General features: G+C 63.9%; 1 protein-coding gene across 1 annotated transcript in view; it reads left to right on the top strand.

Moving 5' to 3' along the window:
• OBSCN (obscurin, cytoskeletal calmodulin and titin-interacting RhoGEF) overlaps positions 1-12017 on the top strand; it is a 161950-nt gene extending 149933 nt beyond the window's left edge. The window contains exons 95-117 of the mRNA XM_042981271.1: positions 211-323; positions 471-639; positions 789-870; positions 1577-1777; positions 2275-2335; positions 2723-2800; positions 3105-3277; positions 3423-3449; positions 4022-4174; positions 4272-4317; positions 4452-4529; positions 4915-6940; positions 7435-7512; positions 7831-7941; positions 8090-8257; positions 9174-9296; positions 9473-9643; positions 10078-10162; positions 10384-10623; positions 10851-11074; positions 11197-11272; positions 11417-11566; positions 11711-12017. Coding sequence (XP_042837205.1) covers positions 211-323; positions 471-639; positions 789-870; positions 1577-1777; positions 2275-2335; positions 2723-2800; positions 3105-3277; positions 3423-3449; positions 4022-4174; positions 4272-4317; positions 4452-4529; positions 4915-6940; positions 7435-7512; positions 7831-7941; positions 8090-8257; positions 9174-9296; positions 9473-9643; positions 10078-10162; positions 10384-10623; positions 10851-11074; positions 11197-11272; positions 11417-11566; positions 11711-11888 — 4811 coding nt within the window. The 3' untranslated portion in view covers positions 11889-12017. The remainder of the gene's footprint in view (positions 1-210; positions 324-470; positions 640-788; positions 871-1576; positions 1778-2274; positions 2336-2722; positions 2801-3104; positions 3278-3422; positions 3450-4021; positions 4175-4271; positions 4318-4451; positions 4530-4914; positions 6941-7434; positions 7513-7830; positions 7942-8089; positions 8258-9173; positions 9297-9472; positions 9644-10077; positions 10163-10383; positions 10624-10850; positions 11075-11196; positions 11273-11416; positions 11567-11710) is intronic.
• The last annotated feature ends 746 nt before the right edge of the window (positions 12018-12763 follow it).

Raw genomic sequence — 12763 nt, 5'->3', positions numbered from 1 at the left:
GGGGGGCGCCCCCATTAGGGAGGCAGGTGGGCTCTTGTTGCCCCAGGGCGTATCACAAGGCTTGGGGGTATCAGGACAGGCGTGGGTGGGTGGTCAATGCTGGCCCACTGTAGGGGGGCAGTCTCTGACTGCAAGGCCCAGCTCCAAGACTCAATGTGGGCTGATGACACAGCCTGGACCTCTCTCCATGGGCTCCCTCCTGCACCCCAGGGCCCCCATCCATGCAGGTCACCATCGAAGATGTGCAGGCACAGAGGGGCAGCACCGCGCAGTTCCAAGCGGTCATCGAGGGCAACCCGCAGCCCACAGTGACCTGGTACCGGGTAGGGACAGGCACCGGGCTGGGGGCCGGGACTGGCGAGTGTGTAGCATTCCCACCCGCCAGCAAAGCACTTGCAGTAGGGCGGGGGAGGGATAGAGTCCATACCCCGGGTTGGGCTGACAGCTGCCCCGCCCGCCTATGCCCCCAGGATGATGCCCAGGTGGTGGACGGTGCCCGGCTCAGCCAGCAGCGGGAAGGGACTACCTACTCCCTGGTGCTAAGGGACGTGACCCAGCAGGACGCAGGCGTCTACACCTGCCTGGCCCAAAACGCTGGTGGCCAGGTGCTATGTAAAGCGGAGCTGGTGGTCCACGGGGGTGAGTCCCGGGAACCCTCCTCGAGGGCATGGGACGGGGGTGGTCTGCGGCCTCCCTCAGGCTCCAGCATAGTCCGTCCAGCACAGAGACGCTCCAGTTGGGGGTAAGTGGACATAGTTACACCTACGACTCCCGCTCTTCGACTACAGGAGACAGCGAGCCTGACACTGAGAAGCAAAGCTATCGAAGGAAGCTGCACTCTTTCTATGAGGTCAAGGAGGAAATTGGAAGGTATTGTCCACAAACGCAGCCCCAGGAGAGGGCCGCTCCTCGACACCCCCGCGTCCCAGAGCCCCTTCCCCCCACTCTCCGCCCTGAGAGCCCCCAGCACCTCCTGGAACCCCTGCGCCCCTGGGGACCCCTGAATCCCTGGAATTCCATCCCTCAGCCCCCGCCTTCCAGAGCTCTTTCCTCCCAGTCTCCGCCCCCAGAACCCCCAGGATCCTGGAAACCCTGCGACCCGGGAACCCCTGCGCCCCAGGAACCCCGCCCTCCACGGAGCACCTGCCTTCTCCCCGGGAGCCCCCAGCACCCCTGGAATCCTTGGTTCCCGGGGACCCTTGCGTCCCCTGAACTCCGCCCCTCAACCTCCACCTCCCAGAGCCCCTTCCTTCAAGTCCCCGCCCCCAGCCCCCCGGGAGCCCCAGCTTTCTCCAGGGAGCCCCCAGTATCCCCTGGAACCCCTGCGCCTCGGGACCCCGCCGTCCACGAAGCACCCTCCTTTCCCGCCCCCCTGTTCTCCGGAAATTCCGCCTCTCAGGAGCTCCACCCCTCCCGCTGACCCAATGGCACGGGCACCCCCACCCAGAACCCAGTCCCCCAGAAACCTCCTTCCCTGGAGGACCCTCGTGAGCACTGCTCTCCGGAGCTCCACCGCTCCTCCAACCCTGTCCTGGGGAACCGGCGCGCGCCCCCAGCGTGGCTCCCCTCCTCCCAGGGGCGTGTTCGGCTTCGTGAAGAGGGTGCAGCACAAGGGAAACCAGATGTTCTGCGCGGCCAAGTTCATCCCCCTGCGGAGCAGGACGCGCACCCAGGCGTACCGCGAGAGGGACATCCTGGCCACGCTCAGCCACCCGCTGGTCACAGGGCTGCTTGACCAGTTTGAGACCCGGAAGACCCTGATCCTTGTCCTGGAGCTGTATCCCACAGCCAGGCCAGAGCAAAGGGGCGCGCACGCAGACCCTTGGCAGGCATAGGTCCGAGGGCCCCAGCAGGGCCTGTTCTGCTATTCCTGGACACAGCCTTGGCCTTGTAGCTCGTGGTCCCCTGGCTCAGGAATTTTGGCAGAGCTGTGTCACAGGGTCCAAGACAAGCCCTCACTGGGCCATCCCACGCTCCACGGGGCCTTGCCCAGCAGGGAGGTCAGACTTATGGGCCACGCTAAGCACTAATGCTGAGGGTCCTCAGGCAGCCCACCCGAGCTCCAGGGAGGGATGCACATGCCCTACTCACCCCTCCCACTCTGCTGCTGTCCGCTGACCTTGGCCCCCCTCCTTGGGGTCCCTGTCCCTCCCACCCTCCACAGTCTGAGCACCAACCTTCCCAGCTTGGCCCCCACCCCCACCCCAAGATAGGAGGTGTGTGTGGGGCCAGGTGGGTTCCAGACTCCAGAGCTTTCCTTGACCTAAGCCCCAGGTGTTCCTCAGAGGAGCTGCTGGACCGACTGTTCAAGAAGAGTGTGGTGACTGAGGCTGAGGTAACTGCACGGTCTCCTGTTTTCCCTGGCCACACCCAGCACGCCCCAGCTTGGAAACCTTCTGGGGTTCCCCAGGGCCTCATGGGGTGTGGTAGTTCCTCAGTAGGGCTCTCTAAGCCCTTCCATGCACCCCCCTTCCCCGGGGGGCCACTGCTTTCCTCTCCCAGTCACCACCTGGCTGGTGGGGCCCTCCCTCCTGAGACACCAGGTGCTTCCGGCTTTGGTCAGGCCCATCTGCTTTCCGGGCTGGAGGAATCCTCTGGCCTTGGGCTCTGGGAGGCTTTGCACACCACCTGCCCCGCGGGATCCGTGCCCAGCTCAGATCTGGGGGCGAGTGGAGCAGTAGGTGAAGGATGGCCCTCCTCTGAGCCCTGGCCTCGATTCCAGGTCAAGGTGTACATCCAGCAGCTGGCAGAAGGGCTGCATTATCTGCACGGCCAGAGCATTCTCCATTTGGACATAAAGGTGCTTGACCTTCTTGGGGCCCCGCAGGGACCAGGGAGGGACCCTGAACATAGGGGGTGGGTAGATGCAAGTCTAGCACTTCCAGACTCTCTGGGGATGCAGAGTGATATCAGGTGGGGTACAGCTTGGATGAACTGGAAGCTGTCCCCAAATAGCACTAAAACCTACCCCAAGACTGCCCACTGTCCCACCGGCATCACCGTTGCCTTGGGACAGCCCTTCACAGACCCCTGTGTGTTCCCTGCGGCCCTGGGAGCCCCCTCCTTAGGGCATGGCCTCCCCTCTCCCTGACTGTGTCTCACAGCCCCCAAATATCCTGATGGTGCATCCTGCTCGGGAGGACATTAAAATCTGCGACTTCGGCTTTGCCCAAAAAATCACCCCAGCAGAGCCACAATACAGCAAGTATGGCTCCCCAGAGTTTGTATCCCCTGAGATCATTGAGCAGACTCCCGTGAGCGAGGCCTCGGACATCTGGTAAGTGAATGGCCACTGGGGATGCCAGCAGCCCCTGCCCCACACACAGTCGCTGCCCCTCCTCCCACACCCCCCAACTCTGAGCATACCCTTTGCCCGAAGCCCAGGCATGGGATGACTCAAGACTGTGCTTTTGCTCCTGCAGGGCCATGGGGGTCATCTCCTATCTCAGGTAAGCAGACACCTGCCTCTGTCAACCACCCCCTCTGAAACCAAGCGCCGATCCCTTCCCCATCAGACCCATGACAAGCCACGTGCACTACTGGCTGCTTCCCAGATCAAAGACCCAAGACCCACAGGGCAGCTATTATGGGAACCAGCGGTCAGCCAACTCTGATAAGTAGTTTCTGCTGCGCTCTTTTCTTACACACTGTGGCCCAGAGGAGCTTGGCCGGGTCACCAGGCAAAGCACTGAGCTGTTTCCCTAAAGGGTCTGCCCAGAGCCCCCTCATTACAGTTACAGCTGCCCTCGAGGAGGCTGCTCATGTAGATTGAGTCTGGATCCCACCTCAAGCTAAGGCTGGGTACATACTCCAGGCTGACCCTTGATCCCTGTCCCAGGCTGAGCATGGATCTCTGGGCAAATATTGGCCATTTCTGGGACTCTCAGGGCTGGATGGGAGTGGCTCTGTGGCCACTGGGGGCCTTGTAAAAGACCCAGCACTGTTTGCTCTGGCCACCTGCCCCCTATGCATCCAGAAATCCAGGTCACTTCTGAAGGCAAAGTCATGTCTCTGCTTTCAGCCTGACCTGCTCGTCACCATTTGCCGGTGAGAGTGACCGAGCCACCCTCCTGAATGTGCTGGAGGGGCGGGTGTCTTGGAGCAGCCCCATGGCTGCCCACCTCAGCGAGGATGCCCAGGAATTTATCAAGGCTGCCCTGCAGAGGGCCCCAGAGTGAGTGTGCCACCCTTTCCCCGCCCCGGGTTCTCACAGGCCTGCCCCTGGGGCAGCTGACCACCTGGCCTGACCCCTGGTCTTCTTCTCCTCGCAGGGCCCGACCCAGCGCAGCCAAGTGCCTGGCCCACCCTTGGTTCCAGGTGAGCAGGCTGAGCCCAAGCAGGCCTGCACAGGGAGGGAAACAGGCCATGGGGCTGGGGAGGCGGAGGTCTACGTGGACCACAGGGTGCACCAGGGTCTGCCCTCACCGTCCCTGTCACCTGGGCCCTCTCAGAAGTCCGTGCCCGCGGAGGAGGCCCACTTCATCAACACCAAGCAACTCAAGTTCCTGCTAGCCCGCAGCCGCTGGCAGGTGAGCAGTGCAGCCTCGCGGAGGGGGTGAGGGTTAGGGTTAGACCCCCCAAAAGATGCTGAAGAGGGGGCAGAGCTGCGAGGTGGGGGCTGGAGGCCCGCAAGGAAACCAGGCCCTCAGGACTGGCTGTGCTTCCCCCAGGGCCTGGGAGAAAGAGAAGCCAGGCTGGGGCATGCGCTCTCTGAGCCCCCGGGGCGGGTCTGGGAGGAGGTGCGTGCCACGCGCAATGCCCCAGCCTGGGCAGGAACAGAATGACACAGCCCTAGGGGATGAAGAGTGGAGCTTGTAACGCGCTCCAGTTCCTGGGTGCCCCTTCAGGGACCACTAGGAGCTGCAAAGCGGGCGGACACGCGGCTGACGCGCCCCTGTCCCCCGCAACCCCCAGCGCTCCCTGATGAGCTACAAGTCCATCCTGGTGATGCGCTCCATTCCCGAGCTGCTCCAGGGCCCGCCCGACAGCCCGTCCCTCGGGGTGGCCCGGCACCTGCACGAAGGCGCCAGCGCCGCCTCCAGCAGCTCGTCCTCGTCCTCCGACAACGAGCTGGCACCCTTCGCCCGGGCCAAATCGCTGCCGCCCTCTCCGGTGACCCACTCCCCGCTGCTGCACCCGCGGGGCTTCTTGCGGCCATCCGCTAGCCTGCCGGAGGAGGCCGAGGCTTGCGCGTCTGCCGCCGCCGCGCCTCGGCCGGCGTCGCCCCCAGGTGCAGAGGTGCCTGCTACCCCGGGCTGCGTTCCCCGCCAGAGTGTCATCCGCAGCCTCTTCTACCAGCAGGCAGGCGAGGCCCCGGAGCGCGGAGGCCCCGCCATGGGCGGCAGGCGGCACCCCGCCCGGCGGAGGCACCTGCTCAAGGGCGGCTACTTCGCAAAGGCCCTGCCCGGCCTGCGGGAGCCGCTGCTGGAGCATCGCGCGCTGGAGGAAGAGGCCGCCCGGGAGGAGCAGGCCGCTCTGATGGCCAAAGCGCCCTCCTTCGAGACCGCCCTGCGGCTGCCTGGCTCCAGCGCCCGAGTGGCACCCAGCCGCAGCCGATCCCTGGAGCTCGACCAGCCACACTCCGCCAGCTCCTCCACTGAGGCCTGTGGCTGGGGGCAGTGCCCTGCCCCAGGCCTCTCAGGCCTCCAGATAGCCTCAGGGGAGAGCCTGCCAGGAGGGGTCACATGTGCCCAGGAGATGCAGCGTCCAGAGGGATCCCAGCAGGGGCCAAGACTATTGCCATCCATCGGGGGCCTCCCAGGGGCTGCTCAGCAAGAGGGGTCATCCCAGGACAGCTGTGGGGAACAGCCCGCCCCTTCCTTCCATCCCCAGTGGGGTCCCGCTCCCCTGCAAGGCTGTCACCCCCTTAAGGCTGTTACACCACAACTTTCTGGCTCCTTCCCTTCAGAGCAGTGCACGGGGCCCCTCTGGGCATCCTCCAGCCCCTTCCTCTCAGGGGAGACCCAGGCTCCCCTCTCCCCAGCCCAAGAAAGCTGCCAGCCAGGCTCTATGGAGGGTCCAAAGGACACTTGTCTCCCTGGGAGGCTGAGTCCCCCTAGCTCCTCAGGGCTGGCTTCCCAGGTGGGCACGGGGCCTGGTCCCTCCCAGGATGCCACCCTGGAGCTGGAGGATGCATCAGAACCGGAGCCCAGCCCACAACGCCCTCAGGAGCAGGCCACCATGCGGAAGTTCTCCCTGGGGCAACATGGTGGCTACGCAGGAGTGGCGGGTTATGGCACCTTTGCCTTTGGTGGGGATGCAGGAGGCATGTTGGGGCAGGGTCCCCTGTGGGCCAGGATGGCCTGGGCTACCTCTCAGTCCTCAGAGGAGCATGATGACACTGGGGCTCAGAGCCCACCCCCCCAGGCCAGTGCAGCGCCCCTTCCCGAGGGCAGCGGGGCACCCCCAAGGGCCTCCCCAGAGCTGAGCTCGTGGGAAGACTTCGGCAGGGGCTCCCAAGTGTCCCTGGTGCAGATCCGAGACCTGTCTGGGGACTCAGAAGCAGCGGACACCGTGTCCCTGGACATCTCAGAGGTGGAGCCTGCCTACCTCAACCTGTCTGACCTGTATGACATCAAGTACCTCCCTTTCGAGTTCATGATCTTCAGGAAGGTCCCCAAGCCTGTGGAACCAGAGTCACCTTCCTCCCCGGAATCCGAGGCAGAGGAGGAGCTGGCTGAGTTCCCAGAGGCCGCGTGGCCCTGGCCAGGCGCACTGAGTCCACCAGCCAGCCTGCAGATCACAGAGGAGCCAGAGGACATGGAGACCCTGCTCGGGGAGGCCACTGGCAGTAGGAAGCGGAAATGGTCACCCCCCTCCGGTGGCCTCTTCTACCTCCCCAGGAGACACACGCTGGAGGAGCCCCTGGAGCTGGGACTGCGCAGGAGGGTGAGGGCCTCGGTGGCCCACATCTCCCGCCTCCTGAAGGGCAGGCCGGAAGGTGACTTCCCCACCCCACTCCACCCCCTCCCTGCAGGTAGTAGGTGTCTTGTTTGCACTTTGGGGCACCTCGCCTCCACGGCTGAGAAGAGCTGGGTGACACAGAAGCCACTCTGCTCCAGGGTCCTCTCCCCTGCCCCACATGGGGGCCTCTGTTTCTGAGGTCTCCTGTGTGGCCTCAACCCGCAACCCCCGTGTGCATCTGAGGTCCCTGTGTTGGGACATGAGGAGGCTTGGAGACACTGGTACAAAGAGAATCAAACCAGTCCTGGCCTCCCCAGGCACCTGTGGCCCCCAAGTCTTACCTGTCCCTGGTGCCCTTGCCCAGGACAGGCTGATCCTGACAGGGGTCAGAAGGGGATGGTCTCTGCAGCAAATTTAGCTCATTTGCAACAAAAGTCTGTGGGATCTGGGCTCTTGTGCCCCGTGTGGGAGTCCACTGTGGGTGGCAGCTGGGTCCCTTAGGTGTGACTTCTGGAGGCCTCCTCCCTGCAGGTCTGGAGAAAGAGAGCCCCCCCAGGAAGAAGGCAGGCCTGGCTTCCTTTCGGCTGGGCCTGAAAAGCAAGGACCGAGGTGGGTGTGCTGCCCTGGGGGCCGAGCCACACTGCAGCTGAGGGGACCCAGCTGTGGGGGATGGGAGCCCCTCCTCAGTGCCCAGACCAGTGTGGGGGACAAGCTTACATCCACGGGGGCTGGAGCCCAGATGGGTGAGGGGGGGGATGCTCTGGTCCCATTATTAGGGCAGTTCTGGAGGACTTTCTGGGGCAGGTGCTAGTGTTGAAGATGAGCTGAGTGAGGGTGGGCTTCCCCAGCATCCCTGCCTCAGGGGTCCAGGTTCTCAGGTTGGGGATCATCTCTGAAGGCTCCCCTGCCTCCCTTCCTGCTCCCCAGCGCCATCCTTTCTAAGGGAGCTCTCAGATGAAACGGTGGTCTTGGGCCAGTCAGTGACTCTTGCCTGCCAAGTGTCAGCACAGCCAGCTGCACAGGCCACCTGGAGCAAAGGTAAGGAGGTGTCCTGGGGCTGGGGTGCAGGAAGGAGGAGGGCACTGCTCTCACTGTACAGAGGGAACCTGAGGCCCCAGGAGGGCATGGGTCTCCAGGCAGGGTGCATATTCGAGCTGCTCCCCAGGTGTGCTCTGTCCTGATGCAGATGGGACTCCCCTGGAGAGTAGCAGCCGCCTCCTTATCTCCTCCACGCTCAAGAACTTCCAGCTCCTGACCATCCTGGTGGTGAATGCTGATGACCTGGGAGTATACACGTGCAGCGTTCGCAACACACTGGGGACTGCGGCCACCACGGCCGTCCTCCGGAAGGCAGGTGGGTGCACCGTGCCAGGCCCTCTGGGGGGGGACAGGGAGAGGGGCCACCCCACATGCCACTGCCTCCTTCTGGAGGTTTCCTCCAGGCCCACGGAGGCGGGGGAGGGGATGAGACTCTTCTGGGGTGCCTGGAGACCCCTTATCACTTTGAAGGTGGGTTTATGCCGGGCCCCTCTGCTGGAGGCCTACAGAATGTGACGCTCACCAGCCAGTTGTGCACACCCCAGCACACTGCCAGGCCTGGAGGGGCCACAGAGGGTAGGAGTCCGCTCTGCAGGCTGGAACCCCCAGGATGGGAGGCAGAAGGCAGGAGGCAGGGTGGCCCACCTGGCCCAGCCCTCTCCTCTGCCCTTCTGGGCGTGGGGGGGGGGGGCTCCTCTCCCTGCATTTCACATGATACCCCCCCTCCCAGTTCTTCTAGCCAATGGAGGACCAGGCTGCTTCCCATTTTGTATTTCTATTATGGTCAAACTATGATCTCAAAAACAGTGCAGGGGACGCCAAACAGGGGCTGTGGGTGCAGCTCTCGGGCCCTGGCTTGATTCTCAGCAATGGCCAACCAGCAGATGTTTGTCAGGTGAACCTGAGCAGCCAGGACAGGCCTCCCTGTAGGGGGCCTGGCACTGGCAGAGGGCTGTCCTTGAGGGCCACTCTACGGGCTTCCTGAGTACATGGTGGGAAGGGAGCCTGGCAGGGTACACACCTACCAAGGCCCCCACCACAGGAGGCCCTGGGCCCTTCTACTTACTGGTCAGTGCTGGAAGGGGACCCCGAACGAATGGGACTAGGGGATGGTGGGCTCAGGGTCCTGGCTGCAGGTGTAGGAGGGCAAGGCGGGGCGGGCAGGGGCTCTGAGCTGCATCGGAAGCCCTGAAAAGGCCCCCCCACCCTGACTGCTGACTGTGGCCCCGCAGAGCGCCCCTCGTCTTCCCCCCGCCCAGACATCGGGGAGGTATATGCCGATGGGGTGCTGCTGGTCTGGAAACCCGTGGAGTCATACGGCCCCGTGACCTACATTGTGCAGTGCAGCTTGGAAGGTGCGAGCCGTCCCGGTGGTCCCCGGGTGCCCATCGGGGAAGCCTGCCTGGCTGGGTGGCCTCAGGCAGCGCCCAGCCAACTCCGTGCTCCCTCTGGGAGGGGTCTGTCCACCCCCTGGCCCTGGGGAGGGGGGCCTTGGGCTAGTGCTCACCCATGCCCCTCCTGTGTGGCCCAGGTGGCAGCTGGAACACCCTGGCTTCCGACATCTTCGACTGCTGCTACGGTGCCAGCAAGCTTTCGAGGGGTGGCACATACATCTTCCGAACGGCCTGCGTCAGCAAGGCGGGCATGGGTCCTTACAGCAGCCCCTCAGAGCCAGTCCTCCTGGGAGGGCCCAGCCACCTGGGTGAGCCTGCTGGGCGGGGCGGTGGCCATGCGCTGCCACTCCAGTCACACGTACTCTCTGGGATGCTTTTTAAATTTATTTTTGTTTTATTTATTTTTGAGAGAGAAAGAGCATGAGCAGGGGAGGGGCAGAGAAAGGGAGAGAGAATCCTAAGCAGGCTCTGAGCTGCGGATTTGAACTCACCAACCATGAGATCATGACAAAAGCAGAAATCAAGAGTCAGACGCTTAAGGGACTGAGCCCCCGGGGACTGCCACTGGGAAAGTTTGGTTTAACCTGTAGGTCCCTGCATCTCCATGGCCCAAGGAATGAGGTCAAAGTGTGGGGATTCACAGAAGGGCCCCTGTCAGGGTGCCTGGGAAGGGGGAGAGGAGACGAGGTGGGGGGAGCTGGGGCTGGAGGGGTGCCTCCGTCACTGACTCCTTCTCCCGTAGCCTCTGAGGAGGAGAGCAGCGCCTCGAGGCCAGCCCAGCCCCTCCCCAGCACGCAGACGTTCGCCTTCCAGACGCAGATCCGAAGGTAAAGGGAAGGCGGACCTCCCCGCCACAGCCCACCACCCCGCTGGCCCAGCCTCCCTCCCCACTTGGCGCCTCCACCCAAGTTTGGTTCAGAGCCTCTGTGCCGTCCTCCCCCTTCCCGGAAGGCTCTGGTCACCTCCCGCTGGGCTTGCTTTACTGATACTGGGAAGGAGGGTGCGTGGGGGGTGTCCTCACAAGCCTGGCCGGTGCCCCCTCGCCCAGGGGCCGCTTCAGCGTGGTGCGGCAGTGCCGGGAGAAGGCCAGCGGACGCGCGCTGGCCGCGAAGATCGTTCCCTATCGCCCCGAGGACAGGACTGCCGTACTGCGCGAATACGAGGCTCTCAAGAGCCTGCGCCACCCGCACCTGGCCCAGCTGCAGGCCGCCTACCTCAGCCCCCGGCACCTGGTCCTCATCTTGGAACTTTGCTCGGGACCCGAGCTGCTCCCCTGCCTGGCGGAGAGGTGAGGGGTGGCCTGCCTGCTGGTCCAGGGGCGGGAATGTAACGAGCGTCGCAGCGCGGAGGGGCGCGCGGTGCGTACCACCTCCGGGCTCCGCCTCCACCGACCAGCCCACGTCCCGGAACTTTAGCAGAGCGGGGGTGCCCCTCCCAAGCCCACGGGCAGGGCTCGTGTCTCCGCGCCCCTTCTGCCGTGGACAGAGCCGAGCCCCTCTTCTCACGCGCCCCCAGGGTCTCCTACTCAGAGTCGGAGGTGAAGGATTACCTATGGCAGATGCTTAGCGCCGCCCAGTACCTGCACGCCCAGCGCATTCTGCATCTGGACCTCAGGTCCGAGAACATGATCGTCACCGAATACAACTTACTCAAGGTCGTCGACCTGGGCAACGCCCAGAGCCTCGCCCAGGAGAAGGTCCTGCCCTCCGAGAGGTTCAAGGACTACGTGGAGACCATGGGTGCGCGGGGAGCGGAAGCCAACCTGACCTGGGGGGAAGGGTGGGCCAGGAGGAAACCCCGCCCCCAGGTCTGCGTCCCTACCCAGCCTCTCACCTGTGCCCTGACCTGTACTCACTCCCAGCTCCCGAGCTCCTGGAGGGCCAGGGTGCCGTCCCACAGACCGACATCTGGGCTATAGGCGTGACAGCCTTCATCATGTGAGTTCTCCAAGCGCAGGGGCGGGGGGGGGGGGGTGCGGAGAGACTGGGCATCCACGGAGGGTTCTCCCAGACCCCCCGCTGTCCCCCCCCCACACACACACCCGATGGTTACCTGAGTCTCCTGATCCCCCACGCGCGCAGGCTGAGCGCGGAGTACCCGGTGAACGGTGAAGGGACACGCGACCTGCAGAAAGCCTTGCGCAAGGGGCTCATCCGTCTGGGTTGCTGCTACGCGGGGCTGTCCGGCGGCGCGGTGGCTTTTCTCCGGAGCACGTTGTGTGCGCACCCCTGGTAAGGTGGCCGTCCTGCCCGTCGCATCACCCTGCGCTCCGCCCCGCGCCCAGCCCTCCCACCCCGCCTGGCCCACGCCCTACGTCCCTTCTCCGCTCGGCCTCCGCTCCCAGAGCTCAGCTGGTACCGTTTCCCTCTCTCCAGGGGCCGGCCGTGCGCGACCAGCTGCCTACAGTGTCCATGGCTAACCGAGGAGGGCCCTGCGGGCTCCCAGCCCGCGGCTGTCTCCTTCTCCACCGCGCGACTTCGAGCCTTCGTGCGCCAGCGAGAGAAGAAGAGGGCGCTGCTGTACAAGAAGCACAACTTGGCCCAGGTGCACTAAGCACTCGGCCTGGCAGAGAGGGGGTGTGTGTGATGGGGGGTGGGAGGTCGCCGTTCTGGGCTGCGCCCCTCAGTTTCCGCTCTAGGACTCGCTGTATATGAACAGACAGGCCAATAAAAAAGCAGAACCGGATGAAGTGTTATCTTTCTTTGTGGGTTTGTTTGTTTGGAGAAGGAGGAGAGGGTTCCGCCACCTCACTTGGAGGTTGGGGGCCAATCAGACAGCAGAACTGCCCTTCCCTGTGGAGTGGGTGGAAGTCAGGCATCCTGGTTCATGGAGTGGGGCAGCCAGGGCACCCTCAATGGAGGTGACCAGCTCATCCAGCTTACAGTCCTGGGGAAACTGGGACAGTTGGTCCCCAGCCTCGCCCCACCAGCTGGCCCCCAAGGCACCTCTCCTGGGCTCCTGGATGCTCCAAAGTGCATGGATAGAAAATCATCAGCTTGGCCCCCATTGTCACCTCCCTGACCTGGTGTGGCCTCCAGAATTGGCCACAGCAGCTCTATCTCAGTCGGAGGCAGAAAGGAGCCTGGTGGGTGACCAGCAGTCCCTCCCCGCCAGAGGGAGGCAGAGGTGGATTCTTATACAGGAGGGCCGTAGAGGCTGAAAAAGGATCCTGAACCAGAGTCCCCCCAACCCCCTGCCTCCTGCTCCTGCTAGATGTTCTGGCCACTCTCACGGGGAAATCTCATTTGGAAAGAATGTGTGGTTCTGATGTGCCACAAGCACTTGCTGCCTTGTTTGATCTCTACCAGTTCTAATTCTAGTTTCAGTTAGGAATGGCCTCCCTCCAGCACTCCCTTCTGGGACAGGTCCACTGTGCCCAGGGACTCTGAGCCTTCTACTGAGAGTCCCTCCACAGTCCTGTAGCCCTG

The sequence above is a fragment of the Panthera tigris genome, chromosome A1 (genome assembly GCF_018350195.1).
Source record: "Panthera tigris isolate Pti1 chromosome A1, P.tigris_Pti1_mat1.1, whole genome shotgun sequence".
Taxonomy (NCBI): Eukaryota; Metazoa; Chordata; class Mammalia; order Carnivora; family Felidae; genus Panthera; species Panthera tigris.
Note: the sequence above shows the minus strand (reverse complement) of the source record. Positions and strands in the feature narration are given on the sequence as shown.